This window comes from Oncorhynchus mykiss, chromosome 17 (genome assembly GCF_013265735.2).
Source record: "Oncorhynchus mykiss isolate Arlee chromosome 17, USDA_OmykA_1.1, whole genome shotgun sequence".
NCBI classification, from domain to species: Eukaryota; Metazoa; Chordata; class Actinopteri; order Salmoniformes; family Salmonidae; genus Oncorhynchus; species Oncorhynchus mykiss.
The window spans coordinates 63,175,434-63,194,989 of NC_048581.1; the positions used below are offsets into that span (position 1 = coordinate 63,175,434).

General features: G+C 45.0%; 2 protein-coding genes across 3 annotated transcripts in view; both read left to right on the plus strand.

Moving 5' to 3' along the window:
- Nucleotides 1–12,988, plus strand: part of espl1 (extra spindle pole bodies like 1, separase) — a 29,359-nt gene extending 16,371 nt beyond the window's left edge. For both annotated transcript variants that reach the window (XM_021569300.2, XM_021569299.2), the window contains exons 9-32: nt 2,071–2,313; nt 2,493–2,637; nt 2,856–3,015; nt 3,262–3,401; nt 4,283–4,417; nt 4,562–4,678; nt 4,821–4,992; nt 5,484–5,609; nt 5,969–6,125; nt 6,606–6,715; nt 6,838–7,982; nt 8,140–8,560; nt 8,721–8,879; nt 8,999–9,212; nt 9,426–9,628; nt 9,911–10,038; nt 10,225–10,347; nt 10,625–10,774; nt 10,954–11,121; nt 11,350–11,454; nt 11,549–11,664; nt 11,769–11,852; nt 12,166–12,330; nt 12,540–12,988. In XM_021569300.2, the coding sequence (XP_021424975.2) occupies nt 2,071–2,313; nt 2,493–2,637; nt 2,856–3,015; nt 3,262–3,401; nt 4,283–4,417; nt 4,562–4,678; nt 4,821–4,992; nt 5,484–5,609; nt 5,969–6,125; nt 6,606–6,715; nt 6,838–7,982; nt 8,140–8,560; nt 8,721–8,879; nt 8,999–9,212; nt 9,426–9,628; nt 9,911–10,038; nt 10,225–10,347; nt 10,625–10,774; nt 10,954–11,121; nt 11,350–11,454; nt 11,549–11,664; nt 11,769–11,852; nt 12,166–12,330; nt 12,540–12,741 (4,888 nt within the window). In that variant the 3' untranslated portion in view covers nt 12,742–12,988. The remainder of the gene's footprint in view (nt 1–2,070; nt 2,314–2,492; nt 2,638–2,855; nt 3,016–3,261; nt 3,402–4,282; nt 4,418–4,561; nt 4,679–4,820; nt 4,993–5,483; nt 5,610–5,968; nt 6,126–6,605; nt 6,716–6,837; nt 7,983–8,139; nt 8,561–8,720; nt 8,880–8,998; nt 9,213–9,425; nt 9,629–9,910; nt 10,039–10,224; nt 10,348–10,624; nt 10,775–10,953; nt 11,122–11,349; nt 11,455–11,548; nt 11,665–11,768; nt 11,853–12,165; nt 12,331–12,539) is intronic.
- A 73-nt stretch (nt 12,989–13,061) lies between these two features.
- pfdn5 (prefoldin 5) lies at nt 13,062–19,234 on the plus strand. The gene is made up of 6 exons (XM_021569304.2): nt 13,062–13,202; nt 16,190–16,292; nt 16,508–16,539; nt 17,864–17,938; nt 18,553–18,658; nt 18,768–19,234. Exons 1-6 carry the CDS (start codon nt 13,137–13,139, stop codon nt 18,845–18,847), a joined length of 462 nt encoding a protein of 153 aa, XP_021424979.1. The 5' UTR covers nt 13,062–13,136; the 3' UTR covers nt 18,848–19,234.
- The last annotated feature ends 322 nt before the right edge of the window (nt 19,235–19,556 follow it).

Below are 19,556 nucleotides of genomic sequence, written 5' to 3' on the forward strand. Positions count from 1 at the left end.
CTTTTGAATGGTGGTATGCATGCATACAGTGCCTTCGGAAAGTATTCAGACCCCTTGACTTTTTCCACACCAAAAAATAATCCTCAGCAATCTACACACACTATCCCATAATGACAAAGCGAAAACAGGTTTTTAAAATAAACATTTTCTTAGTTACCTAAGTATTCAGACCCTTTGCTATGAGACTCAAAATTGAGCTCCATTGCATCCTGTTTCCATTGATCATCGTTGATGTTTCTACAACTTGATTGATTCTACAACTTGATTTACCACCTGTGGTAAATTCAATTGATTGGACATTATTTGGAAAGGCACACATAATCCTGTCTATATAAGTTCCCACTGTTGACAGTGCATGTCAGAGCAATAACCAAGCCATGTGGTCGAAGGAATTGTCTGTAGAGCTCTGAGACAGGATTGTGTCGGCACAGATCTGGGGAAGGTTTCTGAAGCATCGAATGTCCCAAAGAACACACTGGCCTCCATCATTCTTAAATGGAATTAGTTTGGGACCCACCAAGACTCTTCATAGAGCTGGCTGCCTGGCCAAACTGCGCAATCGGGGCCTTGGTCAGGGATTTAAAAATACTTTGAAGATAAATACACAACGCAGAGGACTAAAGGTTGAGGGAATTAAAGATCAATGGAAATGGTGTGTTTTTGTAATAGGGAGTTAATGATCAATGGGTCAGAGACATGGGGGGGAATTTGTCTATACATTGAGCCTGAAATAGGATACTTGTTATTTGGGCATTGGTCCAGTTTTATTGAAAGGAATTCTAATTGGGCAACCACGGTCTAGGGTTGGGTTATAAAACTTATTCTGTGGAGCGAATCACTGAGGACAGGGGAGAATGAACATCTTTCTCTCAGAGTAACATCTATGATTTTGTCCTCATTGAATATACGCATTCTTCTCCCACTGATTTGCTTTGGGGTCTGTGTTGTTGAAGAGTAACATCAACTGCTAACAAGGAAGTGACCAAGAACCCAATGGCCACTCTAACAGAGCTCTAGAGTTCCTCTGTGGAGATGGGAGAACCTTCCAGAATGACAACCATCTCTGCAGCACTCAACCAATCAGGCCTTTTATGGTAGAGTGGCCAGATGGAAGCCACTCCTCAGTAAAATGCACATGACAGCCCACTTGGAGTTTGCCAAAAGGCATCTAAAGACTGTCAGACAATGAGAAACAAGATTATCTGGTCTGATGAAACCAAGATTGAAGTCTGTGGCCTGAATGCCAAGCGTCACGCCTGGAGGAAACCTGGCACCATCCCTACGGTGACGCGTGGTGGCAGCATCATGCTGTGGGGATGTTTTTCAGCGGCTTGTACTGTGAGACTCGGGTTCAGAGAGCTCCTGGATGAAAACCTGCTCCAGAGCGCTCAGGACCTCAGACTGGGGTGAAGGTTCACCTTCCAACAGGACAATGACCCTCAGTACATAGCCAAGACAACGCTTAAGTGGCTTCGGGACAAGTCTCTGAATGTCCTTGATTCACCTGGACTTGAACCCGATCGAACATGTCTGGAAAGACCTGAAAATAGCTGTGCAGCATTGCGCCCCATTCAACCTGACAGAACTTGAGAGGATCTGCAGAGAAGAATGGGAGAAACTCCCCAAATACTGGTGTGCCAAGCTTGTAGCGTCATACCCAAGAAGACTCAAGGCTGTGCTTGCTGCCAAAGATGCTTCACCAAAGTACTGAGTAAAAGGGTCTGAATACTTGTAAATGTGAAATTTCAGTTTTTTTATTTAATACGTTTTCCCAAAATTATTACCTGTTTTCGCTTTGACCTTATGTGGTATTGTGAGAGAAACCAAATGATTTAGTCAATTTTATAATAAGGCTGTAACGTAATGAAATAGTCAAGGGGTCGAAATACTTTCCGAATGCACTGTATATTGGTATACGCTTTCAGACTCCAAAACAATTTCTACACAATGTTTTCAGCATATCATCATCATCATTATCCTGATGAGGATAATTTACTTGTGAATATTTGATAAATTCCTCTTTACCACTTAAGAGACCCCATTCGAGTATGACTGTCCCTGTGTTGTCAGGACCCTACGTGATGGCTTTGGGCCTGACGTCCCTGACGAGGGGGTGATGCTGTGCCTGTTGGAGGAGGAGCTGCGTGCCTACAAGGAGGTGGCAGGGGACAGCACTCAGGAGCGCTACAACACCCTGTGTGACTTGCTGGACATCTGCCACGAGGACAGCCACCACTCACACCTGCGTGCCGTCTACCTGTGTGAGATGGCCCAAGTGGTGTGCTTTCAGGATTTCAGTGAACAGACAGACTGGTAGGACAAAATACGCTCTACTGTGGAATGGCAATACTACTGTAACTTATTCTGCTTCAGATAGACTGATAGGAAACAAATACTACTCAACTGTGGAATGCCAATGCTATTAATATAACTTATACTGACGTGCTTTAGTAGTTCTTCAGCAGTTTATTTTTGTTGCGTTGCCATGGCAGCTCTGCCGTTGATTTTACCCACGAGGCCCTGAGACTGCTGGAGGAGGAGCCAGAGACGGAGGAGAATGCTGATAGGCTGAAGGACGACAAGGCACACGCCTCTCTGTGGCTGTATGTCTGCACCCTGGAGAAGAACCTGCAGGAGGTGGGTGGTAATGTGTTTGAAGAGATTTAATTTCTCATTATTCATGACATCTAGATTTCACCCCGTTACATTTTAATCTTAAATATGACATTGTAATTGCTAGCCTTTTGTTTCTTGTATATTCTCAGTTGAACAGATTACGTGTGGTTCTAGCTGTTTTGATAGCCTGTTTATTGATTCGCTGCCATTTTTATATGAACCACTCTTCCCTTGACCAGGCCATAGATAAGGAGAAGAGGCTGCAGAATGTGCGGCAGCAGGCAGGGGGCGACACCAACCCTGTGGAGACCAATGACCTAGATTACGAGGACAAGCAGAAGCAGCAGGACAGCAACCTGGTGTACGAGGGCCTGCGCTTCAATCTTGCTGCTGAGAGCAGTAAGGACCTTCTTTCACTTCCCAATCATCCTTGTCCAGTAGAGCTCATTTAGATTGACGTTCACTGTATTCTTTACATTGTAAGTATTTGGCTCATACACCATGCAGTTAGAATCCACCACATGTGCCTATGCTGGATTCCACTTCCCATAGTTGTCAGTGTATGAGTCTATATGGCAGGTTGACCATTGCTGTTTCTCACTCAGTAACGAGTGAATTACTGAGTGTGTGTGTTTCTCTACTCAGAGTTGAGCCAACCTCTTGACAAGGCTCTTGGGGAGTGGGCCTCTCTACTGCAGAGGAATGAGCTGCCCTCTGTAAAGAACCCTAAACAGACCTGCACCTCCATCGCCCTCACTGCTGCCCTCTACAAACTCATGGGCAAGGTAACACTAACACCTGAAGCTTCTACACACTGTAGTCCTTGACAGGGCTAGTATCTACTTCCTAGTATCTACTTCCTAGTATCTACTTCCTGTTCCAGACCATATGACTGGCCCTTCATATATCCATCTTCCAGTGTTTTCCATTAACGCCAGCTGTCGGCTAATCAGCCTGTTCCCACAGTTGTGTGAAGTTGGCTGGATGTCCTTTTGGTGGTAGACCATTCTTGATACACATTGAAAACTGTTGAGTGTGAAAAACCCAGCGGTGTTGCAGTTCTTGACACACTCAAACCGGTGCGCTTAACACCTACTGCCATACTGTTTAAAGGAACTTAAATATTTTGTCTTGCCCATTCACCCTCTGAATGGCACACATACACAATCCATGTCTCAAGGCTTAAAAATCCTTAACCTGTCTCCTTCCCTTCATCTACACTGATTTTGAAGTGGATTTAATGAGTGACATCAATAAGGGATCATAGCTTTCACCTGGTCAGTCTGTCACAGAAAGAGTAGGTGTTCCTAATGTTTTGTGCACTGTAATACTTCAGTCTATCATTTGAAATGTTTTCAGTTTAACATTGAATTTACTTTTCAAGAGAATGTAGGCTATTTGTCATTTTTTCTGTTTTAATAATACGTCATTTGAAGAACAAACGTGGCAGTTCATATTTTGAAGTAAACTGTAAATAAGACTTTAATCTCACGAGAAAGGTTTGTCATCTCACTATGAAAATGATCCTGATCATATAGGCCTAGACCCAGAAGCCACCAAAATAGAGCTCCTTCGGCCAAATAGGTTTACCTCTGGGGGCGCCTGGCTGGCTACTTTTTCACTGGCTACTCTGTAATTTTGGAAAACACTCATCTTCCTCTCCTAGCCTCTGCAGGCCCTGGAGGCCTACCAGTTGGCTTCTGGCCTTTCCCGTCGCCTTGGTGATGCTCAAGGCCATGCCTCCTCCCTGTGCCACTCTGCCAGGCTGCTGCTGGAGCTGGGTGCCCCTGAAATGGCCCAGGTAACCCACCTGCTGATTTAAATGTTTACGTTTGAAATTGTAAGCAGTCAGGAACGTCATGTACTGAATGTTACCCTTAGATACTGTGCTCCTTTGTAATGTGTATGTTTATTGTTTTTAACGTTTCAATACTGTGTGTTTTAGGCCCAGCTGGAGGAAGCAGAGAATTGTCTGACCCCCGATCCCAACACTGGGGGCCCCTCCCTTCTCTTTGTGCTGGCCAAACTGCTGAGGGCTCAGCTCTGCTACAGCAAAGGACAGGTAACACACAGAGTATTAGCCACATTACAGAGGGAGCTCACAAAGCGACAGCACAAGTGTTGCTACCATCTGAGTCTCCCCTAAGCCTTTTTTGTCAATAGTCATCCGTTAACTCTATCCCCTTTTCTCTATATCTCCACAGGTGGCACAGGGTGTGCCTTACCTATGTGAGGTTCTGAAAGAGGTGGGAGAGCAAAGGCACTCTAAGAGCTGGTATCTGCTGCGTGCACGGGCACTACAGACCAGTAGTGCATACCTGAGTCTGGACACAGCCGCACTGCCACCGGCACTGCGCCAACGCATCACCCAACATGGTCTGCACCCTTTACTACTCTGAGTCTAGACCCTTCAAACTCTGGACCTCAAAGCCAGTTCCACTGCATTTGTTCATTGTTCCCCTCTAATCAGGGCTGATTTAGACCTGGGACACCAGATGTGTGTGCAGTTAATTATCACGTAGAACAAAAAAACAGCAGGCTCTGGACCTGGTAGCGTTGACTGATAGTTGGCATGTCACGTTTCATTTGTAAATGTCACTGTTCTTTGGGCACTACAGGCACTACGTTTAGCCGTTTGTCATGTTAGTGTGTGACCCCGTACATTGACTCGGTACCGGAACCCCTGGTATATAGCCTCGTTATATTATGACATTTTATTGTTACTTTATATTTTCTTCACTCTATTTCTCAAACTGCATTTTTGGTTAAGGGCTTGTAAGTAAACATTTCACGGTAAGGTCTACCTACACCTGTTGTATTTTGCGCCTGTGACAAATAAAATTGGATTGGATTTGACTGTGTTGCAGGGCTGAAGACCCCAGACACTGCCCTGTATGAGAGCCTGAAGCTTCTGTGTAGTCTGCTGGTGACTCTGGTGGGAAACGGCCTGTATGGAGCCTGCAGCAGCACTGACACACGCTTCATAGACCAAGGTACTGTACGGCTGGCAGCTTCCACTTGTTCTGAAGGGTTAAATATTTTTCTCAGTGGGCCTCGAGCTTTTGATAGTTGCCTAAATTAATGTTTTTAATGGTGAACAAGCGTTGCGCTTTTTCAAAGATTATCACATTTTTGGGGGGTTGTACCTTGACCTGCGTTGATTGTGTTCCCTCCACTTCTTGCCATCAGTGGCCTTATAGCCGTTTGGTGTCAAATCAACATGACCCAGGTAAAGCTGTAAGACTGGTCTACTCGTGTCTTTGTACTTTTCCCACACGCCCACCATAACCTACCATGTCAGCCCCCATCTGAGGTAGATGCCATTCTATCATCTTTGACCCTCCCCTCCTAGGTGATAATCTGGTGTTGAAGTGGCAGCTGCTGTCTGAGCTGCTGGGTTGTTCTGTGAGAATGGTGTCGGTGAGGAGCAGCAGTGGAGCCGTCCACGAGGCCAAGCTCCAGTGTCTAGAGGCCCTCAAACTGGCCACCAAGCTGCAAACTCTCAGCCAGTAAGTGTCTGTCTCTGCTTCCTCCACTACAGGAGGAGTTCTCAAAAGTTCTAAGAAATAATTGAGGCCTATCCGTGTCATTTTTATTTTATTTTTTATCATCACTATATGTCTAATAAATAAATGTTTGTTTATTTAGTGACAATAACTCTAAAATGTTTTTAAAAATGTATTTCCCTTAACCTCCAGTATTGATCGTGTAGGCATTAGGAAACAAATCTGAAGATATTTCCATACTCAGCCCTAATTGGTTAATAGGATGGTGTTTGAGCCATTGGTCTATTATCAGATCATGATGTGGGATCTGATATTCCATCCCACCTGAACAGGCTAAAATTCCAGGAATTATTTCAAACCGCTCTTACACAAAAAGGCATTATCGTCTTTTTCATACTTTCAGTGTTATTTTGACCTCTTATATGTGCATAATATACAATAAATTTTGGGTGTTTCAGAAACTCATATTGTGTGTGTTTGTAGGTGTGCTGAGCTGCTGGTGATAAAGGCTGAGCTGGAGCTGATGAAGGGGGAGAGGGAGGAGTGTGGCTTTGACTTGGACAAAGTCAGGAACCTGCTGGAACTCTGCACCGGTACAACTTTACTTACATATTCCAATGACTGTGGATTATACATAATGTTGGTGGAAGCATTTGAGTCTTGCTGCCAATCTTTGTAACAATACCACTGTCAACCCTCTTCTGGACTCCTCTAGACTTTACTAATGGGGCGCAGAAGGCGGAGGTGAGGATCCAACCGAGGAAAGGCTGTCCGGCTCCGAAGCCAGAGTCTCCCCTTCCCAGTGGTGAGGAGGACTGTAAGGCCTTCCTGAGCACCCGCTGGTTCCCCAAGGAACCCATCGAGCGGGACCTGGCCAGCTCCCCTCCCCTCAAAGCCAGGGCCCAGCGCTTGCTCTCTTCCCTGGGCCATGTGGCCGACTGCCAATGCCCCTGCTGCTCTGAGCCCAGCCTGGGAAGGGTGACTGCTCGTTGGGCCACCACACAGGCCGACCTGGCCCTCCAGCTTAGCCCCACTGAGGTCCGAGCCAGTCGTAACCTCCACCTGGCCGCTCTGGCCCGCTGCAAGAGCATCACTGTCAAGTTGGCCACCAAACTGACCAAGCTCTTCCCCCTCAAGACCCTCCCACCCAAACCCTGTTTGCTCCAGGATCTAGTGGCACGGGTGTACCTGCGCATTGCCATGTCGGGTCTGGAGCTAAGGATGGGGAAGGCTGCAGATACCTGGAAAGTCCTAGAGGCTGGTTTGGCGTTTGTGGCCTCCAAGCCCTCTCCGGAGCTGGGGCCCTTGAGGGCCAGGCTTCTGGGGGCCAAAGCCCAGGTCTCCTGTCTGGCCCTGGCCACCCAGAGAGACTGCCCCCCTGAGGAGCTTTTTTCTGCAGCCTGGGTCTGGAACCCTCCACCCAAAGGAGCTGTGGAGGTGGACCACAAGCCTAAAACACTACCCCCACCTCCAACCCCACTTAAGAAGTCCAAAGACCCAGTGGTCACAGCTGCTAAAGCTAAAGACACCAAGAAGACCAAAGACCACATCCCCAAGATCAAAGTGAGTTTCTCCTCCAAGGGCCAAATGTCTCTGGTCCCCAAAACACCTGTGGTGGTTAAACAATCCAGGGCCAAGTCGTCTGTGGGGGAGCTCATATCATTTGAATTCAACACAGAGGTGCCCACAGTGGCATGCACCCCTGTCCAGAGGGTCAAGGCTCCCTCCTCTGCCAGGCGAGGAGCAGCCAAGGTCGCCGCTAATCTGCCCTTCCAGGTCTATGAGGAGCTGTCACCATCTCAGGATAAACCACAGCCTGTACCTGCAGCCCCCAAACGCACCAAGAAATCTCGCTTTAAGGTACAAATAGGGGACAGGCTGCAAGACCAGATTATTCATATCTATAGTTATAATGAATGGATTGTATGCACGGATGAAAATTGGTATGGTGATGTACTTATTAGTGTAGGTGTTGGCCATAGAGGGTGCCAGGTAGTAATTTTGTCTCCTGGTATAGGTGGAGTTCAGTGATGAGAGTGACACTGAATCCAACCCCAAAGTGGAGCTCAAAGAGAAACCTGTGGTCTCCAAAAAGCGCATCACCTCCACCAGGACACTCCGTGCCCCAAAAGAAGTCTCAGCCCCTGACCCCCCTACAGCGAAGGCCCCTCCTAAGAGGGGCAGGAAGAAGGACGCTGCCGCCCCCCTCTCCTACACCTCCTCTGAGGACGAGCTGGTCGCCTCTGTGTCATCCTCCTCCCAGTCTGCCCCGGCCAGGAGAGGCAGACCCAGAAGACAACAGCCTGGAACAGGGGGACACAGTGAGGCGCCAGAGAGGATGAGGACCATTGAAGAGGAGATGGATGGGCTTAATATGGACTCCAGTATCGAGGAGCTGAGGGCGTCAGACACAGAGACTGAGGAGACTGGTGCAGCCAGTAAGAGTATTTCATGTTGCTCGTATACTCCATAAACTACAACTGCCTGCCTTTGCATGCAGTGAGCATCCAAGTCAAACTCTAAGGAATGGGGACTTGTATTCTACTGTAATTCAATAACTTTTTAACCAATTGTATTTTGCTTATTCTCTATCTACAGGCATGGTGTTGGATGGCCCAGACACAGACTTTGAGGTCCTGAGGAGAGACTTATGTGGTGATAGAGAGCGAGACTGTCTGTCTGAGCTGAGGCGTGAGGGTCACCCAGGGGGGGCCCTGCAAGCCCAGGCCCAACTCCCTCACTCTAACACTGGGCTTGGTGAGGCTGCTGGCTGCACCTTGTACAGTGACAATGAACATGGTTTTAGGGTGAATAGAAGTGCTCAGTTTGAACCTAACCCTCTTTCCCTTGTTCTACTCTCTCTGTTCTCTCCATAGACGGTCTCTCTGTGGAGGCAGTGCAGTCTTTGCTTCGCTCCGCCTGGTTGGCCCTGCAGCATTTCCCCCCGCCCACCCTCTACCCCCGCCTCTGTGGCCTGCTGGCCCTGTCGCTGGGGCAAAAGGATTCTGTCACCACAGCGATGCTCCACGTCCAATCCCTGGGTGTGACTTCCCGCCATCACATGACACGGCACCTGGCCAATCGCATCAAGTAAGTCATCATACTTTCTCTTGATCAGGCTGAAAACAACCCCTAGGTTACCCCTACCATATTCACAGATCTGAAGGAACTGGATACATGTGGGTCTCAACCTATAGGACGCTAGGTGGAGAAATCAACATGTTGCTTACATCATTCTGTCCCCCCCTTTCAATCATGTGTGCTTAAAGATGAAATGATTCCTTTGCTGTGTCCCTCCTGTAGAAAGCTGAAGAAGAGTTCATCTGAGCTGGCAGATAGACTGGGTTCTCTGAGTCTAGAGGAGCCCTCGAGCCAGACTGGGAACCCTATAGAACAGAGGCTGTCTCAGCTAGAGAAAATCTTCTCCTTCCCCACAGCTGAGCCCTCTGTCTTCCCACAGCAACACTGCCAACAGTTCATCACACAACTACAAGACCTCCCCACCGGTACCACAGGCAGATTTCAATGTTTTATTGTGGCAAGAAAAAATATTGTTAATTTATTTCAGTTAAATAATATTGGTTAACTCAGTATTTTGTGATGGAAATTAAATTGTATTTTGAAAAGTGCCAATATACTCCCTATTAAGATTTTTTTCATGCTGGAAGATTAAATGTAATTGACCATAACCCTGAAGTCCACAGCCTGTGCATTAGATGGACTGCAATGGATGTATGGTGTTTTTCTAGTGGCAACAGTGATGTGGTGATACTTTGTCCCCTCTTTAGGGGTGACTGTGTGTGTGCTGTCTGTGCTGGGGGTGCACCCAGGGGAAATGGGGGACACCGTCCTGCTGTCCCGGCTGGAGAGGGACTCCGATCCCGTCACCGTCCGCATCCCCACGGCCCAGCGAGAGGTTGGATACCCGCCCACCCACCCCCCAAGCACACATATATTTCTATTATCCTTGTATTCTCTCGCACTCCATTTCTCTCTCCTCTTGCTCTCTAAACCTTTTCTAATTTTCTCAACCTGGGTTCCTACACAGTATATTTAAACGCATGCATTGTGAGTGACTTCTGTCTTCCCTGTGTATCATCAGCACCCTATGAGCTGGCTGGTGCAGGAGATGGACAGTGTTCAGAAGGAGCAGAAGGCTGTGAGCTGTGTGTCGGAGAAGGTCAAGTGGTGGGAGGGGAGGAGGGCCCTGGACACACGCATGGAGGTAAGACTGGTGGGAAGAAAAGTACATCTGGGTTTGGGTGAAAAGAGATCATGTAAAATGAGAGGTTATGTTGCTGCAAGAAGCATATTCATTCCAAAACGTATGTTGAAGGAATGCTTATACTGTAGGTAAGATTGAAGGTGGTTATGATAAATAAAGGAAATGCAAAATGGTGTGGTATTGAGTACAACATCTCTTTATGGTAATGAGAGAATTTTGGTATGTCCCTAAACATCCCTTTCTCTCGCTCTCCCTCACTTTCTCTCGCTTTCCTCAGAGGCTGCTGGAGGAGATGGAGGGGTTGCTGGGCTGCTGGCGGGGGCTCCTCCTACCCCTGACCTCTGACCCTGAGCTGTCTGTCCAGGCCAAGCACCTCCAGAAGACCCTCGCTGCCTGGGGGGCACAGACCTCAGAGGAGATGTTGAAGGTGCTGCTTCCACATGCCTTCCCATGTATATCATAGATATCACATTTGTCTATAAAGCCCTTTTTACAACAGCAGTTGTCAGTGCTTTCACCATAACCAGGCCATGACTCCAAAGTGCATGCAGAGGCACATTGGCCAGGAAGTACTAAAATAACTTATTTTAACCCTGTGTGTTCCAGGCTGTGCTGTCTGCCTCTCCTCTGCTTTCCCAGTCCCAGCTGCAGTGTTTTGCCCAGGGAGTGTGTGTAGAGCAGGGGAAGCAGTGTGTGGACCTTCTGCAGACCGCTGCGGCTGTACTGGCAGAGAGGCCCGAGCCAGAAGGCCACGTGGTGCTCATCTTGGACAAGGTTGGTTTCTCTCGCACTAGTCTTGCACACAAACACTTTCTCCCCACTCTATCCAACACTCAAATCGACTCTAGTGTGCCAAGCAAGATGAACGTACAAAGCAAAACAATGCACACTCTTTGTGTAGAGGAGGATTGGGGAGAGTCTTGCATAATGTGAACACATTGCCTGTGAGTGTGACTATTGTGGTAAAGACAGGTATAATGTCGGTCTTGTCCTCTCCTGCAGTACCTCCAGAAGTTGCCATGGGAGAGCATCTCCTGCCTCAGGCCTTGCTCTGTCACCCGCATGCCCTCTCTACACTCACTGCTGGGCCATTGTGCTCTAAAAGAGGTCAGACCACACACCCATTTGGCCCAAATTTATTCCACAAAGATTAGTTGTTAAAGTTGAATACTGATGTCTGCATGTCTCTCCTGGCCCTCAGTCTGACCTGGGTGGTGTCCTGAATGGAGGTGTGGACCCTAAGCAGGTGTTCTACGTGCTCAACCCTGACGCCAACCTGGGAGACACAGAGGAGCGTTTCAAACAGTCGTTCACCAGGTGAGTGCAGCACCAATGACGCTGTTTGAGGGCTTTAATTGTCTTCCTCGTCTGTGTCCTTTAGAATTTGATGAATCTCTGACTCTCGCTCTGTCTGTCCTAAGTGAACAACATTGGCAGGGTGTGTGCGGTGTGGCTCCTGACCCAGATCAACTGCAAGATGCAGTAACTGCCAAAGACCTCTACATGTGAGTCTAGGAGGAAGTGAAGTGTCCTGTTACGGAGAAGAGATATTAGTTATCGTTCACCTGTATGACAGCAAAGCATACCCTACCAACATGCCTTTAGGCTTAGTTGTCAATTAATTGCCTTATTACACAAACAAATGTAGTTTAACATGAAGCTTGACTGTCTTTAGTGTGTGTTGTCCACTTGTCTTGCATTATGCTAGCTGTGAGATGCTTTGAATTGGTGTCACAAATCACCAGATCTTACTTCACTTGTTTCTGATTACTTGGGTGCTGAAGAGTCTGGCTCACATGCCTCTCACTGTCTCTGTAGTTACGTGGGTCATGGGGCGGGAGCGCGGTTCCTGGATGGGCAGAGGATCCTGAAGAAGGAGATGAGAGCTGCCTCCCTGCTCTTTGGTTGCAGCAGCGCTGCTCTGGCTGTACGAGGGGAGCTGGAGGGGACAGGAATCATCCTCAACTACCTCATGGCTGGCTGGTAAGACTGGTTGAGACACCATGCTTTCTTCATCTTTTTTTGTTGTTGAAATAAATGCAATGTGAGATGCTGTAAGGGCATTTCATGTGTTCTGTTTTACTGCCATACACTGACTAAAAGTCCTAGATTAACTTGCCTGTCTGTTTGATTTTTGCCTGTGTGATTTTGACATGTATATCATGCCTATCTGTCTCTTCTCTGGCCTGCAGCCCATTGATTCTGGGGAATCTGTGGGATGTGACGGATCGGGACATTGACCGCTTCACCAAGGCTCTGCTGGAGTCCTGGCTATCTGCAGGTCCTGGGGCTCCACTCCTGGACCACATGGCCCTGTCCCGCCAGGCCACACACCTCAAACACCTCATAGGGGCAGCACCCGTGGTCTACGGCCTCCCCATCCATCTGCGCTAGGATAAGAGGACATCTTGCCAAACACACACAAAGCCAGTGATCCCCAACACATGAATTGGATAGGATTTTAAACTTGGCTGTATTATCTGCTTCACAGGACTGCTGCCTTAAATGTCAACTAATGTTGGTGATTATTTTTTTTTATTTTGGATATGGTTAATCGTTTTAGATATATATTAATTAATGCATTGTGTACATGAATGTATTAAGTCATGCTTGTCAATAAAATTAAGTATTTGCCAAACAATCCCTGTGCTTTGGTTTTGAAAGGAATTGCATGTATGCTCCAGCTCAGTAGGGGGCAGTATGTCACATCTTCACCTTTGCAATGGAAAGGGCGTTTTCTCAACCTGGAAATACTTGCACTGGAAGGGTCATTTCTCACATTTTCTAACATGGCGGTGAATCTGACAGAGCTTTCTCTTCCTCAGTTGGAGGGACTAAAGACTCAACTTGAGCAGGTAACACGGCGATATTGACTCTTTCTAGTCGTAGTTGAAATGTAACCTCAAACTGGGGACATTTTCTATTAGCCCAAGTGTTTCCTTGTCCCAGCTGATTAGCTTGCTAGCTAGCCAGTCATGCCATCTTGAGTTACGTTAGCGGTTCCATATGTAGCTTTTTTGTCGTGCTTAATTTACTTACCTACTGCAGTGCTTAATTTGAGCAGGATCCGGCATCTCTCCGTTTTGTACCGCTCACCTTTTGCAATGTAAGAATTTTAATGCGATCAAAGTTAATTCGAGTACGTTATTTGTTAATTAACCTGCACCAACAAAAAAACGTAATGTGAAAAGTACAATTTCAGCTCGGGCCTAATATTCTAAGAATTGATTCGGTTTGGGCCGGCCCGGGTGTCTGGTTTGCGCAACATTGTAACCCATGTTTGAGACCAACACGTGGCTGTAACTCGTAACTAGAGTTATATAATTTGTTTTATGTGTATATATATCTGCACTGATGGACATGAGTTGCAGCCTGCAACTCATCTCTCCAGCTTTGCACATTTACAGTGCAATCGGAAACCCCATAATGACAATGCGAAAAAAGTTAAGAAAAAATAGATACCTTATTTACATAAAGCATTCAGACCCTTTGCAAACTCGGGTGCATCCTATTTCCATTGATCATCCTTGAGTTGTTTCTACAACTTGGAGTCCACGTGGTATATTCAATTGATTGGACATGATTCGGAAAAGGCACACCGGTCTATATAGGGTCCCACAGTTGACTGTGCATGTTAGCGCAAAAACCAAGCCATGAGGATGAAGGAATTGTCCATAGCGCTCCAACACAGGATTGTGTCACGGCACAGATCTGGGGAAGGGTACCAAAACATTTCAACATTGATGGTCCCCAAGAACACAGTGCCTCCATCATTCTTAAATGGAAGAAGTTTGGAACCACCAAGACTTCCTGGAGCTGGCCAAACTGAGCAATTGGGGGAGAAGGGCCTTAAGAACCCAATGCACACTCATCTGGTCTGATAAAACCAGGATTGAACTCTGGCCTGGATGCCAATTGTGACATCTGGCAGAAACCTGGAACCATCCCTACATGAAGCATGGCGGTGGCAGCATAATGCTGTGGGGATGTTTTTAAGCAGCAGGGATTGGGAGACTAGTCAGGATTAAGGGAAAGATGAACAGAGCAAAGTACAGAGATCCTTGATGAAAACCTGCTCCAAAGCGCTCAGGAACTTAGTCTGGAGCGAAGGTTCACCTTCCAACAGAACAACGACCCTAAGCACACAGCCAAGACAACGCGGGGGTGGCTTCGGGACAAGTCTCTGAATGTCCTCGAGTGGCCCAGCCAGAGACTTGAATCCAATCATATACATGTAAGCCAAGCTTGTAGCATTATACTTGAGTCTGTAATCGCTGCCAAAGGTGCATCAACAAAGTACTGAGTAAAGGGTCTGAATACTTATGTAAATGTGTTCAGTTTTTTTCTATTTTTATACATTTGCACACATTTTTAGAAACCTGTTTTTGCTTCGTCGTTATGGGTTACTGTGTGTGTAGATGAGTGGGGGGAAAAAACTATTTAATCCATTTTCGAATAAGGCTGTAATGTAACAAAATGTGGAAAAAGTCAAGGGGCCTGAATACTTTGCGTATGCACTGTATTTTCTTATAGAATCATTCCCGCGCAAAGAGTCCTGGAGGAGCTGCAACACCCTTGATTAATTGAAATACATTTGCCAAAGTTATAGGATACTGCTGTGTTCATAAATAAAATAATTCAGAAAGCCTACTATACCCCGAAGGCCTATAATTTAGCCACAAAGGATCAATAGCTTCTTTTAAAAAATAGCCTAGTTGTGAATTGTAGCCCAATAACAAGGAATAGCCTACAGTCAGGAACATGTGGCAAATCTGTCAGTGAAAAAAAAGAATGTATACAAAACAGGCATTTCGCAGTATTTCAAATACAATCGAAGGGGAAAAGGTTGGAGAGTAAATGGCTCCTGCAGAAAAAAGACCATCTATGTTGTAGGCTACCAAAATATTTGATCAACTTCCAAATATTGTTTTACAAAAGAGGGAGGCTTTTGGCACAAAGGTATCGGCCATCACCAGCAAGCAAGTGAGCTGCGCGTCATTGGGCGAGTCAGTGAAACTGGAAAGCATTTTTACGACAAATTTCCTCCTTACGTCGTAGCCTACAATATGTCTCCACACACCTAGACCAAGGTTATTGATGGATTCAAGACACGGTAGTTTTTATTAATCTAATTTAGTCCGTGTCAAAGTAGCCTGCCATTTCACTTATTTGTGTGGTATTAAAAAATATTATACCAACGTCTCCAGTCATGTAAAATGACAAAGAATTGCTTGAAATGCGTTTATAAAAAGGTGAGATTTTTCCTGGACCCTAGGCTTCTAAAAATTTTCCCAATGTGTATAAATTCTGTAAGTGCCTCTACTGCTCTATGCCACTACGCAAATGGGATGATATGCATGCAATGCTTTATTATAAAGGCCCTTTTTTTTCGTGCTTTCCGGTATCTCAGAACTCACTTTTTGTTCCGGTACATCTCGATTTACAAATTAAGCACTGCCTACTAGAAAATACTAGTCTGCCTGGTCTTATGTAGTGCCTGCCACATTTTACGAGAAGTGTTCATAATGTAAATAAGTTGTCTCCATTTATTGCCAGCATGCTTGCTACTCTGGTAGCCAGTTTGCAGCACAACACTTGCTAATAATAATAATGTTTTGGAACGCTGTCAACTAGTGTCCATCCATTAGGAAACAAACTTAGCATGATCTCAGCTTCCACATTCAGTTTATATCAGGCCAGTATTCGTATAAGCATTCCATGCAATATATTTGGGCCAGGCGTACTTAGTTCATCAATGGTCATTGATTAAATTACTGCAAAGAATGTGTCTGGTGTCTGTCTGATAAGTTTGATCATCAACTGGTTCTTCCATGTTTTGCAGGAGACGGAGTTTTTGACCTCTTCTATAGGTCAGCTCAAAGTTGTCCAGACGAAATATGTAGAAGCTAAGGACAGTTTAAGTGTCCTCAACAAAAACAATGCAGGTGAGCTGCTCAAACTACCTTGGTTTGTAATGGACTTTTTTTGTAACTTTATATGCATTCTAGGCTTTTGTTTTCTATGGAAGCTTTTATAGATACAAAAATCAATTGATTGAAATGATCTTTGCAGATCTCACTCCACATTAGTGTTTGAAAGTATGATACACCTAAATTGTTAACTTAGATTTTACCTTTATTTTTTCTGGTCCTCCTTTTAGGAAAAGAATTGCTGGTGCCCCTCACAAGCTCTGTATCCTTATGTTACCGATCGGCGATGCCAAAAAACAAGGGTTTCCTTAGACTTTTTCATTACTCTACAAACATACCAGGAAACACATTCTCACATTCAACATACTTGATGACTAATTTGAGATGGATTGAAAGTGCATTGTTAAATACAGTTTTTAATGTAAATGGGAGCACAGCACCTTCTTTGCCATTATATTGTTGCAACCTTAACCCAGTGTTTCTTAATCCTAGTCCTGGGTACCCGAATGTGGTGCATATTTTTGTTTTTTCCTTAACACTACACACCTGATTCAAATAATAATCGTATTATCAAGCCATTGGTACTGGGTCTGAGTGGAATCAGGTGTATAGTGTATAATTTGCACCCTTTGGTTCCCTAGGACCGGGTTTAAGAAACTGCACTTAACCCAATACCAAGTCCCTCTGTGGCGATGTTTTCCATTAACTGTAAAGCATAGCCACATACATAGAAAAAAAAACTAAAAGTCCCTCGTCTGTCACAAATGTTGAATAAAATTATATTTGAACTTACTCTGCCCGACTGTCCGTGGGGCTGAAATGTTTGTCAAAATAGGAAAATATTATTAAACAGACAAGACGAAAGTGCATGCATGCAAACTTACCGAAGTCTTGCAGGTGTTAACATGGTTTTGCTCATGTGCCAGGTGATGGATATTTCAATGGCAGTACCAGCACTCTAAAAAGTTGGGTAAATAATAGTTTCCTGTGAAAATTGTATACAATTTGGACCCATTGAAAGACCAACCACACAGACAACCGGTAGAGTAAGTTCAAATGTAATTTTATTCAACATTCTGGCTTGTAAAGAACTTTGACTGTATACCATGAATTGGTATCACAGTCTGACTTTTCTTAGGAAACCCAATACCAAACGACCACGTCGAGATGTTCGGGACCTCTTGGTGTAACAGTTAAGGTGTTGGCTTGACAGTCGCTGGAACAAGGTCCCGTTCGTGGCTACGCTCCGAATTCACTACATTTGTGTCAGAAGTGGGATGGTGCCTGTGAGGCCACTGGGGAGACGTGTATACATGAGGGACTTGGTATAGAGAAGCATGGGGACATGCTCTCCCGAAGTTTGGGGGTAGTGTAGCGACCTTAACCCAACACTTAGTGACCTCGTCAAGAGGTTTCGATTTCTTGACATAGCTGTTAAGGTGTTGGCTTGACAGTTTCTGGACTAGTGTTCGAGTCTTTGGGGGGGGCTACCCCCAGAATTCGCTATAATATCTTCAGTATGCTTTAATTTAATAGTATTGTTGTTGAAGTTTCCAGTTGTGTTTTTTAACATCACTTGCTATTAGATGTACGTCCCTGGAACACTTAATGACGTGGAACATGTCTTAGTGGATGTGGGGACAGGATACTACGTTGAAAAGGTGGGCAGAAAAGTAATTGATAATATCCTTCATTGTACAGTCGACTCATGATTTGCACTTTGGGTAAGTACTCTGTTTATAGTTTTCCAGTCCCAATTCAACTTGTTTCCATTTAATTGCTCTGTCTGGGCAAGATTATCTTCCAACTTCTTGTACGCTGACATGTCCCAACCCTTTGCATTTATCAGGGTTGTGTTCATGAAGGCACACCATTTTCTTGTTTTTTAAATTCACGGATAGTCAGGGGCAAACCAACACATAGACAGAATTTTAAAATAAAGCATTTGTGTTTAGCGAGTCCACTAGATCAGAGGCAGTAGGGATGACCAGGGATGTTATCTTGATAAGTGTGTGAATTGGATCCTTGTCCTGCTAAGCATTCAAAATATAAAGAGTACTTTTGAGTGTCATGGAAAATGTATGGAGTAAAAAGTACATTATTTTCTTTAGGAATGTAGTGAAGTAAAAGTTGTCAAATAGTAAAGTACAGATGCCAAAACTACTTAAGTAGTATTTTTACTTAAGTATTTAACACCACTAAGTACATTTTAATTGCATGTTAGTACAAATATTTGGAAATCTGAGTTTGAGCCTCATTTGAACTATCTCTGCAGAATGTCAATGACACAAAGGAGTTTTTCAAGCGCAAAATAGACTTCCTCACGAAGCAGATAGAGAAGATTCAGCCGGCTCTGCAGGAGAAATATGGCATGAAACAAGGTAACACACACAAGTTTGTATTATATTAAGTATTTATGTTAAATGCAATAAAACCTCACTTGTATAGTTTATGTTGGTCATTCCTTCCTGTCTTTGTTCTGTTTTCTAGCTGTGATTGAGGTGATGAACATTAAGATCCAACAGCTTCAGAGTCAACAGGCGTCACAGTCGGGGACCACCAAAGCCTAACCAGTTGAAGATGGGGCTTACACCAGTCTGCTTTGGTTCTTCATGATTGGGGGGGTTGAGTTACTGAAAACAAATTCTGCATGAACTGTTAATGGGTTGAGCCAAGATAAAACTGGGCGAAAGACACAAATGTACTCTACAACGCAGAACCTAAATTTGTGCCGACACTGCAATGGTGAAGGGCAGCCAATGTTAATGTTGTAACAAACTCTCCTAGAAAATGTGAGTCTTTATTTTTTGATTCAGTTTATGTTAATTAGTCGGGTTGCAAAAATATAACTGAAATGTAGGTATTTATTTGTGTACCTTATGTTCTTTGTAGCAGTTTTTGATGCTTGTGTTGCTATAGCAATAGTTAATTTGAATAATAAAATAGGCTCCTCTGGTCATTGTCTCAGATTATAATTTCTGATGACATGAAGTCTGCAACAAATGTTTTGAATGGAGAAAAACATTTGTGCCCTCCTATATTACACGTGTCTTTCAGATTTTGCTCAATGACTATGGTTCACTGAAACACTGCTTAATTTGCAAATCGCGAGGTGCGGGTGATCTGCGGAGTTCTGAGGTACCTGAACGCATTAGCTTCTTTTTTTAAACCTTTATTTTAAAGCATTGAATGCATATCATCGCATTTGCGTTGTGACAGCGCAGCAGAGAAGAGGCACTTACAGAATTTACACAGTGTGGGCGAAAATTGTAGCCTGGG